Raw genomic sequence first — 16,246 nt, 5'->3', positions numbered from 1 at the left:
AATCTTCAATTTTGGCATCCAAACTGTCAGTTGGTTGCTAATTAAACCCAATCAACCAGATAAAAATGTGCAAAATTTTTTTTAAACTACAGAAAAGATAATTGTATATTATTTTAGAATATTGATATACATAATACTTAATATTAATTTTCAGGTAAACTACCTCTTGATTCACTTTAAGCATAAAGCTTACTGTACCAGCCCAGAGGTTTATCAGCCCAATGAAAGTAAAGACTAATGTCTGCAAATTTGTCACTGGAGCTCTCCAGTTTTCTTACTTTGGCCACTTTTTGTGGATAGTGTGTTATGCATTTTTATTTCATTTGGCAAATTAGATCAAATAAGAGAAACCTTTGCTGTTACTGAATACTGCAGTTTTGCTGCATGTCAACATACACAGTATCTGTTCTTTTACTTAACTAATAACTAATCTAATCCGAAAAGAAAGTGCAGTTACTTTGTAACACACTATTTTCCGATATGCAAAAAAGTGACAATGATCTACATTTTTGGCTGTTCGTGTTTGTTGATTATGGTTTCCAAATTTCCATGCGTAAAAGGGAGGGAGAAGGAGTGAGTGGGTATGTCACTCTCAGCACTTCAGGTTCACTTCACCTCTTTTAGCTCCATAGGAATGTTAGCAAATCCCCCTATGCCTCAGGCCACAAACTTAGAAGGTAGGGTCTGTAGTTTAGAGGACCTTTGGATGGAAAATGTTGTTTACATTTAGATGCATAAATAACAACAATAAAATATATAGTTTGGTTGCATGCCTTGGAAATCTTAAAAATTGATTTGAATACAAATCAAAACCTCAGTGGTCTTAACATGTAGATGTGCATAAATGCACCCAACTAGTACAGTATGATACCATCACCACTGCTACCTTTGTTTTCTATGCACATATGCTGACATATTTCTACAATAACGCATTGTTATTATAATTTATACATTTAACAATTCATATATTCATAATCTATTCCAATGGGATATGATAGCAAAGACTCATATGTGGTCTTTTAGTAACAAACTGTAACACACTTAACCTTTTGCACTTACCTTCCCCACACCGGCTATTCAGCTGATTATATTGCTCTGTAATTTCCTCAATAGTTTCTGGCCGAGGGACAGAAAGGGAGAATCGACGCTTAAAACTCTTCACCTTGTTCATGGTGATGGTGCTGACCTGAAGGTTAAAGAGAATGGTGAGGTGTAAATGCTGAAAGGCTCTGGGAAAAACAAAGGCAACCTGTATGTGCCTGGATGTGGAATGAAATGAAGACGCTGTGCATGGAATCAGAGAGGGATCATAAACCGTGTATCTCTGTGTGTCTGTGTATCAGGCTACTGCAAGTGAGGCTCTTATTAGAAAGACAGAGATTGTTATGTTATCTGACTGTGCATTAGGTATAATGGAGTTGGCCAGGCTAAGAGCTAGCTGAGCAAGATGCAGAAAGAAGTACAGGCTGGTTCCGTAGCAAGCAAGCAGAGTGAGGGGAAGTGTGGGAGGACTGCATCTGCTGCATCTCTTATCAATGTCTTGTAGATGTGATAGGATGATCTGAGATTGGCCCCTTTCTGCAAATACAGTCTGCATGTCATTAGCAGATTGCAAGTTCTTCAGGACATGAATCCCTCCCACCCGAGTGTTGATATAATAGTGCCCTGCTCACATCTGCAAAAGGTTTACACTCTTTCTGCTTCAGATTGTATATAGCCGAGCCCAAAGAACAGGAAGTGGCTGCCGGTTCATTAAAGGAAATCTGCTGAAGCAAAAACCCCTCTTTTCTTAGAATAAACCTGCAGTTAGTAAGATCTTTGCATTAACAGAATATAACTCATGGATTACCATCACCTTGTTTTCAACAGAAATCTAAAAAAAGTTTATTATTGTGAATAACTATCCTTAAGCCCTTCAGGACTACAACTCCCAGAATCCCCACAAATAGACAGGGCCTGTATAATGCAGTGTACGAAGTGGAGTCAAATATTACTGGTGGATGTTGCCCATATTCAGATTCAGCCGAATACTTCTGCCTGGCCGAACCGAATATAAACCCTAATTTGCATATGCAAATTTGCATATTCAAATTAGGGGCGGGGAGGGAAATTGCATGACTTTTTGTTACAAAACAAGGAAGTAAAAAATGTTTTCCCATTCTCATCCCTAATTTGCATATGCAAATTAGGATTCAGTTCGGTATTCAGCCGAATCTTTCGAGAAGGATTCGGGGTTTGGCCGAATCCAAAATAGTGGATTTGGTGCATCCCTAATCTACAGTAATAATTTATATCATCTGGACTTGCTGGTCTTCATTGAAGACGTTCAAGGGAAAAAAAAAGAAAATACAGAAAGTCCAGTTGATTTGACCTATTACTATAGACATGCTGATGGAATACAGTGCTTTTCAGCTGGCTCCCATTGACATGAGTACAGTCGCATAGTGTCATTCCCAGGTGCTGAGTTTTTTGGATGAAAAGTGCCAACCGAAAAGTTCCCTGTGTGAAATCTGCCTACACCAATACTTGGCATTCTTGGAGTGCATGTTAAAGAGGCTAACAATGGGTATAGTGTGAAAAATGATACAAACAATATGTTATGCAAGGTTTATTACACTAGTACCTTTATGTTATCTAATCATTGGCCAGAAGTTCAAATACTTGCATTATCCTAATCTCTTCCTAAAAGTGGGTGAGTGAAATAAACAAAGCTGTGTTAAGGTTGCCATACACACATAGATAAATTCTAAATGTAGCAATTTGCAATTATCTGTGAATGTATTGAGTCCAGCTGACTTTTCCCTGAAAACTCCATATTGCAAACTCCATATTTTGTTTTGCATATTACAAGACATTGATTAAAACATTTCAGCTATTTGTAAATCTAAGCCAGGAATTGAAAAATAAGCACTTGCTTTGAGGCCACTGAGAGCAACAGCCAAGGGGTTTGTGAGCAACATGTTGCTTAAGAGCCACTGGTTTGGGGATCACTGATTTACAGCATCTGTAAATATTCTGAACTGTAATTTTCCATCCTTGAATAACACTTGTAGTGGAAACCTGTGAGGTATACAAGGCATTGTTGGAATTGGAGTGATGGCTGAATCAGAGCTGGCATCTACTACTTTGTTTCAAGAGTCAAACCAGCAGTGCCGAAGAGAAGAAACAAATACTGCTTTCAACAGCATAAGTAAACTGGTAATATTTAATTAATGTATATTGGAATGTTGTTTAGATTTCGATTTAATTTCATTATGAAAAAACAGTCTAATGCCTGACTACACATATGTAGCATACATAAGATATATTTGGAATGCAGTGGGTGCATGACTTTAACTTAATGCTGGAGGACACCTAATCACACTGATTAAACAAAGCATAAGAGGTTATCTATTGTAATTCACGAGTTAATATTACTCAGGTAAAAACGAAGTATATGTAAAAAAACAGTAGAAAAATGTGATTGCCTGGACCCAGAAAGGATATTTATTCGGAAATGTGTCCTATAATTTAGCAGTTTTTAGAATTTTCCCCACAAGCAGGAACATATCCCTCAGTTTTGATTGTCAATGGGTTAATAACTCAGGTGCCAGTTACAGTTTTACTTTTGATAACACCATCCAGTGATCGCACCTCAGCCCTGGGATGTGAAACTTCCTCTGTGAGATTCTGGTTCCCTGCCACTGCTTTCTATAAATAAATCTGTTCTTCCCTCCTCTGCCCTCCCACACTCTTTTAGAGTTGATTAAAGTGCACTTATAGCTGTAGCTTTGCCGAGCAGTGTATACTTGCCACCTCAGACAGCATGCCAATAATATCTTCCATTTAATGTTGATTCCATAAAAATGCACCAAGACTATAAATGTATTAGGGCATAGGTTCCTGGCTTCATGCCAAAACAGCAACATATTAATGTCTCTCTGAGATAATAGACTTCATGCAGTTAAATAGGTGCACTTTAGCATCAGTGCAGTATCCAACAGCAACAATTAGCATTCCTCAAACCTGGGATGATGAAAACAAATGATTGACTGCTATAGATTACTCTACTGGTACAAAGTTACAATAACATTGACTAAAGACATTATCAATAAAATTATTTTAAGAACTATATACAGGATTAAGGCGTAACAGAGTCATTTGTTCTCAATCTAGGTCTGTTTACATTTTATATTCCGATGATTCTGCATCATGATTTTGGTGGTTGAGAGCATATCTACTGCGATGCAAGTTTCAACCAACAAATGGTGCTGCTATTGTGTAGACAGGGCAGGGAGTTCCAGCTGGCAGTATTTTAGCTGTAGCCAAACTACAGCTTTCAACATCCAGGACCAGACTGGCAATCTGTAGATTCTGGCAAATGCAAGAGGGGCTGCTATAAAATGCTACATACAGTTATTATTTATTGGGCCTGTGGAGGTATTTGGGCCTCTGTACACTAGAAATACCTATTTTCAATCACAGCCAAGGCCTGTGAAATCTCTAGGGTGAACAACCGTAGATTTTGGCTCGTGCAGAGCAAATGTATAAACATATCCAGCATACAATTTTGTTTATAGATTATACATTTATGTGTCAATATTATATGGAGTTTGCAATTTGAGAATGTACCCAAATTCAGGAAGTGCATTCCATGAACCAAGTCTCAAGCTCTGTGTCATGACCTGTTTAACATGCTGACTCTTACAATTACACTTTACTGCAGTGATTTTCTTCTTTTACATTGTAGTGTGTTTCTAGAACTTAATTATTATTAACACATATTTCCAACACATGCCAGCATATTTCACAGCACTGAACAATAAATGGGTGAATACAATGAATACACAGATCACATATAAAAGAGAACAACCAATACATGAATAAACGTAGCCCTCTATACCTGTTCTTTTTGTTTACAGGGGGCACACCTATGTGCCTACCACTCCTCGAGAATACATTACTGTCAAATGCAGCCAGCAATATATCCATTGGGGTATGCACAGATCGATATGCTATAGAAACAAGTGCAGAGACCTGTGGCAATTCTCCACCAGCATAAGGCAGTGTGAAAAGTGCAAAAAACAAGTGCCTTGCTCACTGCCTTTTAGGTTATAAATGACCAATCTAGGCGGCCAGACAATACCCAAACAAGAACTATGAAACTCTACATTGCACGTTTTATTACTATATTAATGGGGTTATGTAAGACACTAAATTTCCCGGTGCAGTAACCCATAGCAACCGATCTGCTCAAAGCATTTACTAGTTACTTTTTTAAAAGCAAACATCTTGCTGGTTGCTATGGCTTAGCGTACCTGGGCAAACTTAGTGACTTTTATTACATATGGAATTTAGCCTGATCTAAAGAAAAATAAGCAGAGAAGTATTGCCTGGGCAAACTTAGTGACTTTTATTACATATGGAATTTAGCCTGATCTAAAGAAAAATAAGCAGAGAAGTATTGCCTGGGCAAACTTAGTGACTTTTATTACATATGGAATTTACCCTGAAGAAAAATAAGCAGAGAAGTATGCATTACTGTATGTGACTTGATGAACATACTGCACCTTTATCTGCAAAAGAGTTTATGATTTTGGGCACTGGCAGTTAATGCTTCAACGCTAACAGGGCCTCCACAGAAGGTGAATGGTTCCATTGAAACAATCTGCTAACGCTGTCCATGGTGCTTAAGAGTAGCTCATATACATTTTTATGCAGATAGGTTTAATTCACTCTGCAAGAGACATGCTTGGGTTCTGGACTAAAACAGAAACCTACCAGATGTTTTGAATATAATCAATATGTAGATCAGAAGGACAGCCATACCCAAAATCAAACTGAAAAAAGCAGCTCATCAAAAATACTAAATTAGTAAATGGTCATTATACAGAAATGTGACCATCACCTATTGTATATTGGTATAGTTTGATGGAACGTTTGTTTACAGGCCAGGAAACGTTTTCATTCTGTAGAGAGTTTTATTTATGACCACATTTGGCTGGTTACTGCCCATGTGATGTTACATGACTTACTCTGGACTCAGTAATACAAATCAATTAAAGAGTAAATACTAATCCAGTATCAGCAGATCAGTGCAAGGTAATGCACACCAGGCCCCTCCAACGTTTTTTCGGAGGGGATTAAGCAGTATGATTTTAGTATTGCCTATAAATAGCAAGAATTTACAACCTCGTTTGTAAGACTTTTGTGTGACTGTGTGCACATTAAAAGGACTGACAAGAAATAAAAGTAATTGTATGATACTATGTATGTACGTACAGTGCTACTAGGATTTAGAATAATTAAATTTGGCCAAAACAACAGTTGTAGCTGGCTGCCAAGACAAAGCTATTATATGCATCAGAGCTTCACAGAATCTTCTTCCAGACCCTTATTTCACCCACTGGAATCATCACAACAGAAGAACAGTTAGGGTACCATCTGTCTGGCAGTCATGTATGCCTCACAAATGAGGCTAGCCACTGCTTTAGTTGCCCTCCAGATTCCACAAAATATTGCTGTATACAGCCTTTGCCAGTACATTTTACATACAAAAGTGTTATTTACTATTAATCATATTATAACATCACATTGTAATAAAAACACTATCGATGGCAGTCAAAAGACACAAAGAAATACTTAGAAAGTCAGGTTAATGAGCTTTTGTTGGAATATGAGCAGCTACCTGACTTCCAGCACCCCCTTTTTAAAACATGACTGGAATTCCAGAATTTACAAAGTCATGGTCAAGGCAGAAATTTAATTCCCACCATTTTCTTTCAGCTTTAATATATGCTTACTCTGCCAATTGTATTAAGAGAGACTGGGCAGACATATTGATGCATGTGCTTACCATTCGCATTGTAGATACCAATACCAACCAACAAGTTCTTTGCTTTCACTTTTCAACTCATAGTTGTTAAAACTTACTGCAGATGGGTTGCTGATGTTAATTACACTGGTGCAATTAGCACCCATGTAACGTTAGTAACTGAGCTGCACTTTCAGAAAACAATATCTAATCAATCCATTATAACACTTAGGGGCATATTTATTATGCTGTGTAAAACGAAATTCGACAAAAAAATTGTGTAAAAAACTGTGTAAAATACAGTTAGGTCCATAAATATTTGGACAGACAACTTTTTTTTCTAATTTTGGTTCTGTACATTACCATAATTAATTTTAAATGAAACAACTCAGATGCAGTTGAAGTGCAGACTTTCAGCTTTAATTCAGTGGGATGAACAAAAAGATTGCATAAAAATGTGAGGAACTAAACCCTTTTTTTTAACTCAATTAAAACTTAATTTCAGAGGCTCAAAAGTAATTAGACCAGGGGTTCGAAAGTAATTGGACAATTGACTCAAAGGTTATTTCATGAGGCAGGTGTGGCCAATTCCTTTGTTATGTCTATCAATGAAGCAGATAAAAGCCCTGGAGTTGAAGCAGCCAAATGAATTCTGAGGTGTTCAGAGACACTGTCTGCTCAAATCCAGCTAAATGCAGTCAAATTGATTGGGAGGCGTTTCATAATACAGATGGACAATGACCCAAAACATACAACTAAAGCAACCCAGGAGTTTATTAAAGCAAAGAAGTGGAATATTCTTGAATGGCCAAGTCAGTCACCTGATCTGAACCTAATTGAGCATGCATTTCACTTGTTGAAGACTAAACTTCAGATAGAAAGGCCCACAAACAAACAGCAACTGAAAACTGCTGCAATAAAGGCTTGGCAGAGCATTAAAAAGGAGGAACTCAAGAATCTGGTGATGTCCATGAGTTCAAGACTTCAAGCTGTCATTGCCAGCAAAGGGTTTTCAACCAAGTATTAGAAATGAACATTTTATTTTCAGTTTTTTAATTTGTTCTTTTGAGCCCCTGAAATGAAGTGATTGTGTTAAAAAAAAAAGGCTTTAGTTCCTCACATTTTTATGCAATCTTTTTGTTCATCCCACTGAATTAAAGCTGAAAGTCTGAGTTGTTTCATTTAAAATTCATTGTGGTAATGTACAGAACCAAAATTAGAAAAAATAAGTTGTCTGTCCAAATATTTATGGACCTAACTGTAAATGGTGAATTTATCAAGATGTGTATAATTTTACGACATGCGGAAGTCACATAAGAAAAAGCATGTAAAAATTTTACACTGTTTCTTACACTGTGAAGCGTGGCGATGTGTATTGTAGTGTAGTTGTAGTGTATTATCCCATTGTTTTTTACACAGCATAATAAATATGCCCCTTAATATCATGCTCTTAAAGGGGACCTGTCATCTACACATAAAAAGCTGTATAATAAAAGTAATTTGCAAATTAAACATGGAACCCAAATTCTTTTTTTCATTAAAGCATCCATACCTGTTATAAAGGTGTTTAAATATCTGAGCTGTCAATCAAATATTACCTGCCCCACCTCTATGCCTGAGGGGGACAAGTGTCCCGGGCCTGGGCATGAAGGGGGGCCCAGCAGTGAAAGTTGAAAGAGCCGGGCCCCCCTTACGAGCACCTGAACAGTGCGGCCATTTCGCAAGTCCTGAATGCGGAAGTGCCGAAAAGCCGAACAGCCGAAGGACCCAAAGCCACGAAAACAGCTGAAGCCGAAGTCCTGAAGCGGCGAAAAGATAAAAACAGCCGAAGTCCTAAAGCGGCGAAAATACCCAAAGTCACGATAACAGCCGAAATTTAAGTCCTGAAGCGGTGAAAAGACCCAAAGTCACAAAAGGAGGTGAAGTTGAAGTCCTGAAGCTTTGAGTTCAATTCTACACCAGTTTGTGGGTTTTTTTTTGTTTTTTTTAATCCCCTGGCCACCTATGTATTATTTTAATATTCTATAAGCCCCTGCCACCTATGTATTTTTAAAAAAATATTCTTTGGGGCCCCAATTTTTTTTAACTTGTAAGGGGGGCCCTGGCAACAATGATAACTTTTATGGGGGGCCCTGGCGCCAATGTTTTTTTTTAACTTATAAGGGGGCCTTGACCATCAATAGCTTTTTATAACTTGTGTGTGGGGGGGGGGTTACTTTTTTAGTGCTGATGTCTGTGTTGTCTTTTAACTGTGATGTGGAGTGGGCGGGATATGGGGTGGGGCTTGGGCACCAGTGTGGGCGGCAAAAATTTTGCTGTACGGGGCCCCGTGATTTCTAACGGCGGCCCTGTACATAATTATTGTCTTAATAACAGAAAATGGCACCTGCCTGCTTGCTGTGATTGTGTAATTCCAAGACTGAAGGGAACAAAATGTAAATAATAAATGTAGGGGCCCATTTACTTAGTTCGAGTGAAGGAATAGAATAAAAAAAACTTCGAATTTCGAATGATTTTTTTGGCTACTTCGACCTTCGACTTTGAATCGAACGATTCGAACTAAAAATCGTTCGACTATTCGACCATTCGATAGTTGAAGTACTGTCTCTTTAAAAAAAACTTCGACCCCCTACTTCGCCACCTAAAATCTACCGAGGTGCCATGTTAGCCTATGGGGAAGGTCCCCATAGGCTTTCTATCAATTTTTAGGTCGAAGAAAAATCGTTCGATAGATGGATTAAAATCCTTCGAATCGAACAATTTGAAGGATTTAATCGTTTAATTCGTTTGATTGAACTATTTGCAGTAAATCCTTCAAATTCAATATTCGAAGTCGAATATCGAGGGTTAATTAACCCTCGATATTCGGCCCCGTAGTGTAAGTAAAATTTTTTGCTCAACTCACATGATAGAAAATAATTTGGAATTATTACTTAGGGCGACGGGTCCCCTTTAAAGTCCCTGATTAGAAGGACAGTTGTCTTGTTTCCTGGAATGGAAATTACTAACATGCAACTTTTTAGAATAATATAATCAACAGCTCTACATAATTCCATTTTTCTAATACCAGCTATGTATATATTAAGATTTATCTGGTGTATTTATTTATCTTTTTTGCAGATGCAGAATAGATTTGAGAGTTAAACTCCTTTCCATCTGCTTTCTCTGCCATATGCAAATATAGTCACGTGTAACAATAGCATGTTTGGGAAGGACTCCATCTGGTCTCCCAGCTATACATGTTTGTGTCCAGAATTTATACACCTGGGCTCCAAGATCTGTTTCCCAGTATCTTAAATTCAATGAACAGACTCTAATTGTGACAAGTCTTTGGCTAGTAGTGTGCATGAAATACGAGGGGGTCTAAATTTCACAATACTAGAATATGGCACAGACTCATTAGATATACAGGTATGGGATCAGTTATCTGGAAACCCGTTATTCAGAAAGCTCCGAATAACGTAAAGGTTGTTTCCAATAGACTCTATTATAATCAAATAATCCAAATTTTTAAAAATGCTTTCCTTTTTCTCTGTAATAAAACAGTACCTTGTACTTGATCCAAACTAAAATATAATTAATCCTTATTAAAATATAATTAATCCTTATTGGAAGCAAAATCCGCCTATTGGGTTTATTTAATGTTTACATAATTTTCTTATAGTCTTAAGGTTTGAAGATCTAAATTACAGAAAGACCCGAGTCCCAAGCATTCTGGATAATAGGTCCCATACCTGTACTGGATTCCCATCTTTAATCATCCTTTAGTTGCACACAATTGAACTCACCATGCACTGTGAAGTATGGTTTTTCCATTTTGTGAAAAAACATACCTAAAATGTTAGTCTAATAAATCTCCACTCTATATTTATCACAAAAATCTGTGACAAGAGGCTGGAATCAAACTACCACTGATAATATAATATAATGTAATATTGCTTTATTTTCAAAACGATTGTCCAGAGTCCAGATACTTTTTTTAATGCAATTTCAGTTTAAGGATCTGAGAGGAGTCCATACAAGATTCTTGTACAGGTATGGGACTTGTTATCCAGAATGCTCAGGACCTGGAGTTTACCCGGATAATGGCTCTTTCCATAATTTTGATCTTCATACCTTAATTCTACTAGAAAGTCACATAAACATTTAATAAATCCAATAGGCTGGTTTTGCTTCCAATACAGATTTATTATATCTCAGTTTGGATCAAGTACAAGGTGCTGTTTTATTATTACTGAGAAAATGGAAATCATTTTTAAAAATTTGGATTATTTCTTTATAATGGAGTCTATCGGAGACGGCCATTCCGTAATTTGGAGCTTTCTGGATAACGGATTTTCGGATAATGGATCCCATACCTGTACTAGGATGTTGAACTGCTGGGTTACACTACTGCAGGATGATTAATACACAGAGAAATATATTGTACATTCTGTTAAACTGCATACTTATTAATATGCACTGCACAATACATAAATCAGCCTACATAGCTATATGCAGAACTCAGTAGCATCCTAATGACAAGTTGATCTTTTTCCTTTACCATCGGTTTATTTTATTGATATTTTATTGACATTCACATATGATGAAAACAAGTGAACAATCACCAGAATTATTTCTGCTCTCAGCAGAAGTATGTGAAAAGGTGCATTACTGCAAATTATAATTCCATAGGTCGGAGATCCATGTTTTAAGTTCTCTATTGATCTTATTCCTGGCAAAGGCTGCCAGCACTTTTAGAGGTCAAACACAGGCAGATGTGACTACAAAACTCTTTGAAAAAAAGAAATGTAGCTGTGTTCTATGTATTTAAAGGGATATAATTATCCCACAGTTATCCCAAATGGCAGTCCTATGCAAACTTAAGTGCGCAATAAATGAATAAATTCTTAAATCACTTGGGTTTAGTTGTACTTTAAAATGCAAACTACAAGTAAGTACACAAATAATGCTAGTGTATTGGAGATTCCCAGATAAAGGGTCTGATGGTAACTTGAAATGCCTAAAACTCATTTAGGGAACAATTATACATTTATTTTTGAATTTTACCTATGGGAATAATTAAATCTGAAAAAAAAAAAAAAAAAAAAAAATGTATCACTGGCTCAGGATACAGTCTTATCTTTAACTAAGCAGTCACTGCCTTACTCAAAGCAAGCCACATCACCTTCTGTATCACCTTCTACATTGCTTCTATTTCACTTGTGATCTTATCACAAAAAGAAAGGGATATAGCCTGACAGTTAGCTGGCATTGTATCCTTGGGGGCACTGACTACTAACAGTACTGAAAATGGCACTTTAATACCAGGGCAATATTCTTGTCAGAAAAAAAAGGGCATCAATAACTTTTTAAAGTCATAAATTTAATTATAGCAAATTATATGGTGATATAAAACTAAAATATATATTTAAAGGTATTTTGGCACAGAGTAAATTCAAACATATGGTAAAGTGGCTTGAAACTGTAGGTTCTTATGGATGAACATGTCATCATTGCATCACCAGGACATATATGGTGGTATAGTAAAGATTTCAAGATAGTAGAACAAAAAAGTATATAAAATGGAACAATTAACTATGCCGCTCCCTACGCTTGTCACCACATGGTCCCCCTGCGTGACATCACTGTGGAAACACAAGTATAGTTTGAAATATACACTGGGGGGGGAGGGGGGAACTGCTAGGTGGCCTCATAAGCTTGTAGAAAGAGTAATCAGCACAACTTCTTACACCTTTTTTCCTTTTTACGTTGTGGTGCAGGTTCCCCAGTGGCCACTTATCACCGGTTAATATTGAAGAAATTGTAATTGAACAGCACCACTCAATCTTTATAAGATAAAAATGCCTTTATTGCAGACTTCTGGGCATCACAGCAACGTTTCAGGCCTCAATGGCCTTTTATCAAGCTAAACTGACAATCCAAACACAGCCTTTTAAACCCTTGTGAGCCATCTAGTGGCCAATTAGTATCTAATAACAATCATGTGATACATCTTATCATATATGTCAAACAGTGTAACCATTTACAAAAGAGATTGTAACAATTTCCACAGAGTATCCATCCGAAGTGAAGCCAACAGTATAGGTGAATCAAATTCAAAATGACGCAGTTCTATAAAAAAAATCCAGAATCTTTTAAAATAATGAATTCATCTAAAAATTGGTTTAAGGTCATATTCTTTATTTAGGCCAAATGGGGTAAGTGTCTCCAACCTCCTTATCCAATAGGCCTCTCTATATAGTAAAGCTTCCAATCTATTTCCACCTCGCCGTTTCTGCTGAACTATTTCAATGACCTGTTGGTTAACATTATGGCCCATCTCAATGAAATGACCAGAAACTGCTTGTTCCCGTTCTAATTGCAATTTGTGTTCTCAGATACGTTCTCGGACGGTCCTTGTCGTTTGTCCCACATATGCTAGCCCACATGGGCATTTGATCACATACACAGCATATATGGAAGTACAAGAGAACCATCCAGGAATCCGTATTGGAGTCCCCTGTCTAGGGTGATATAAGAATTCTCCTTTCTGAACATTGGAACAGCAGTTGCAATTAATGCAAGAAAAAGTAAAATTTTTGCCTCAATCTCTCACTTCCACACTTTTTGTCCCTATAATCGTTTTCACTAAAGTAGAACCCAGGGTTTTTCCTTTTTTTTATACGCAATAACTGGTGCTCTATTAAAAGCCTTGATATTAGGCAAACTATCTTTGAACCAGTGACCAGTGACTTTTAAGTATTTTTACAATATGTTTACTCAGGGCATTATACTGAGTAACAAATGTTACATCTTCATCAGTTTTTTTCTCCCTTTTCTGCAACAAAACTAATCTTTCTTGTATCTTTAGCTCCTCACATCTCCTGGGTATCCCCTTGCCTGAAACTTATCGCACATCTCTGTCAATCTAGCATCAGCTATTTCATCAGAGGATACTATTCTTTTCAGCTGTGGAGCGTTTTCTTCATTTGAGGCGGATGAATCGAATGATAATGCAGAAGCATGTTTCGGTAAGTTGGTTTGACATACAAATCAGTCAGTAATTTATCATCTTGTTTATATACCCTGGTATCTTTATGAGCCTATTTGAAAAAAATGTGATATATCCTAATGTACTATTTGGAAAGTACTGTAAAAAATGTATTTGTTTTATCGATGATATTTTTGCGTTATGGGCGGGGCCACAGGAGTCCCTGGAGGCATTTGTACAGGAAATCAATTGTGCACTTCCCTATATCCAATTTACTTTGAATTACAGTATGATAGACATTTTGTTTCTAGATACCAGGGGTATATAGTTTCCTTAAAGTGGACCTGTCACCCAGACACAAAAATCTGTATAATAAAAGTCCTTTTCAAATTAAACATGAAATCCAATGCAAAGTATTCATAGCTGTTGTAAACTCATTTAAAAATCTCAGCTGTCAATCAAATATTGTCTGCCCCTTCCTCTATGCCTTAGGCATAGGATAGGGGTGGGGCAGACAATTACTTTCACTTTCCATTCAGCACTTCCTAGATGTCACTGCTCTCCACACATTCCTCTGCTCTCTTCGCCATTTAATTGTGTAGCCAGTGCATGGGGATGGACATAAGGTCCCCCATTCTGGTGCACAAACAAGATTCTGAGATGATGCAAGGCTTGTCTTAATAACAGTGTCCACAAAATGGCTCCTGTCTGCTTGCTATAATTATGAATTCCCAGACTGAAGGATACAGGATTCAAATAATTTATATTGTGTAATTAAAGTTCATTTTGCTTGACTGTGATAAAATAGGATTTTGAATAATTTTTTTGGGTGACGGGTCTGCTTTAAGAGAACTAAACCCTAAATATGAATATGGTTTAAAATGCCATATTTTATATACTGAACTTATTGCACCAGCCTACGGTTTAGGGTTGCCACCTTTCAGGGCAGCGAAGTCCAGTCAGGGGGGTGTGCCGTGATGTCACGGAGCAGGGCAGTGACATCATGGGGCAGGGCTGATGATGTCACAGTTCAGACCTATGACGTGGTGATCGTCACTTCAAGCTAGGTGAATCCTGCCAGGTTTTCCTATTTGGGAAAACTTGGCAGTTACTTTTGACCTAAAACCTGCCACGTTCATATAGAAGTCAATGGCAGAGGTCCCTTGAACTATTTGAAGATGTTAATAGTAGTTATGAGCGAAAATGTTGCACGGCAAAAAAAAGCAATATTCAAGTCGGGACTAGTCGATCTTTTAGATGTTCAAATTTTTTCATGAATAATGTACCATTCGAATTGTGAATAAAATCGAATTTATTAGAGTTTAAAAAAATTCACATTATTCTAAATTCGACCTTTTTATAAATAACCCCCTATGCGTACTGTTATATTTTGACTCTAAGCTCAGAAACTGACAGCAGCACAGAGCATCAGAAAAGAAGATTGGAAGTTACCCTGTTAAAGGGCTGTGGTTTCCTGGGGCTGGTATAGTAGCCCAAAACATAATGTACAACATTTCTAGCATAATTCCTAAGTAAAGCTTTAGTTCTCCTTTAAAGATTGCCTTTTGACTCGAGCAATCATAATCGGCCTACTTTTGGGAAATCTATAGGAAGTCAAAGATATAATTTTATGCCGCAAAGGAAACAAATCAGATTTTTAAAATGAGGGGAATAAAAAGTGTTCAATTATGTTTCAGACAAATATGAATGATTATCTACTATAAGTTGGAAACAATTAAATTACATACATTACTTACTGAAACAGTTACTATTACCTTCTGTGCTTGAATAGTGAGTGCATTTCCTGGTATTCCTTTTATTTCCTGGTATACCTGTGCCCTTTTGGCAGATTATCTAACTAAACAAAGCAATAAGGATCAAAGCACTTGTCTCAAAAGATGAACTATAAACAGTTTCTGGGTTCGCAAAGGCTATATTCAATTTGCACACAGCAAAATTTGCGAATAGTTTTTCTGTTACCGACTTTTATTACATTCCCCCTTTTGTCTTTAGTTCAGGGTGTGGGGCAGATGACATCAGGGGGTGGGAGATGACATACAAGGCAGGTCAGGGACATGGTGGGATTGGCTCTATTTGGAATTATATTGACAACGTTTTGTCAATATACGATTTTAGAGATGTGTAAAAAACACACTGTTCATTACTTACTGAAAAAGTTACTATTGCCTTCTGTGCTTGAATAGGGAGTGCATTTCCTGGTATACCTGTGACTGTTTGCCCTTTTGGCAGATTATCTAACTAAACAAAGCAATAAAGATCAAAGCACTTGTCTCAAAAGACAAAGAACATGTTCAGGTACCCTTCAATTGACAATAGCAGTGACAGCGGATTCCTTTCAAGTAAATGCCAGGTTGCATTGCCACGCTTGGGAGCTTCCCTGCCAGCTGAAAAGTTCTGCATAGAATATGCCCCATGTGTCTGTACACTGGCACATGTAACCTGGCCTTCAGAAGAAGATA

General features: G+C 37.2%; 2 protein-coding genes across 9 annotated transcripts in view; one reads left to right on the top strand and one right to left on the bottom strand.

The window, feature by feature from the left end:
* elk4.S (ELK4, ETS transcription factor S homeolog) overlaps window positions 1-16,246 on the top strand; it is a 301,246-nt gene that overhangs the window by 158,831 nt on the left and 126,169 nt on the right. The gene's annotated exons all lie outside the window — the stretch shown is intronic.
* cdk18.S (cyclin-dependent kinase 18 S homeolog) overlaps window positions 1-16,246 on the bottom strand; it is a 93,193-nt gene that overhangs the window by 67,759 nt on the left and 9,188 nt on the right. For both annotated transcript variants that reach the window (XM_018249366.2, XM_041583875.1), the window contains exon 2: window positions 1,060-1,186. In XM_018249366.2, coding sequence (XP_018104855.1) covers window positions 1,060-1,171 — 112 coding nt within the window. In that variant the 5' untranslated portion in view covers window positions 1,172-1,186. The remainder of the gene's footprint in view (window positions 1-1,059; window positions 1,187-16,246) is intronic.

This window comes from Xenopus laevis, chromosome 2S, assembly GCF_017654675.1.
Source record: "Xenopus laevis strain J_2021 chromosome 2S, Xenopus_laevis_v10.1, whole genome shotgun sequence".
In the NCBI taxonomy this organism is placed as follows: Eukaryota; Metazoa; Chordata; class Amphibia; order Anura; family Pipidae; genus Xenopus; species Xenopus laevis.
The sequence above is the reverse complement of the archived record's forward strand: the minus strand, read 5'-3'. Positions and strand labels throughout refer to the sequence as shown.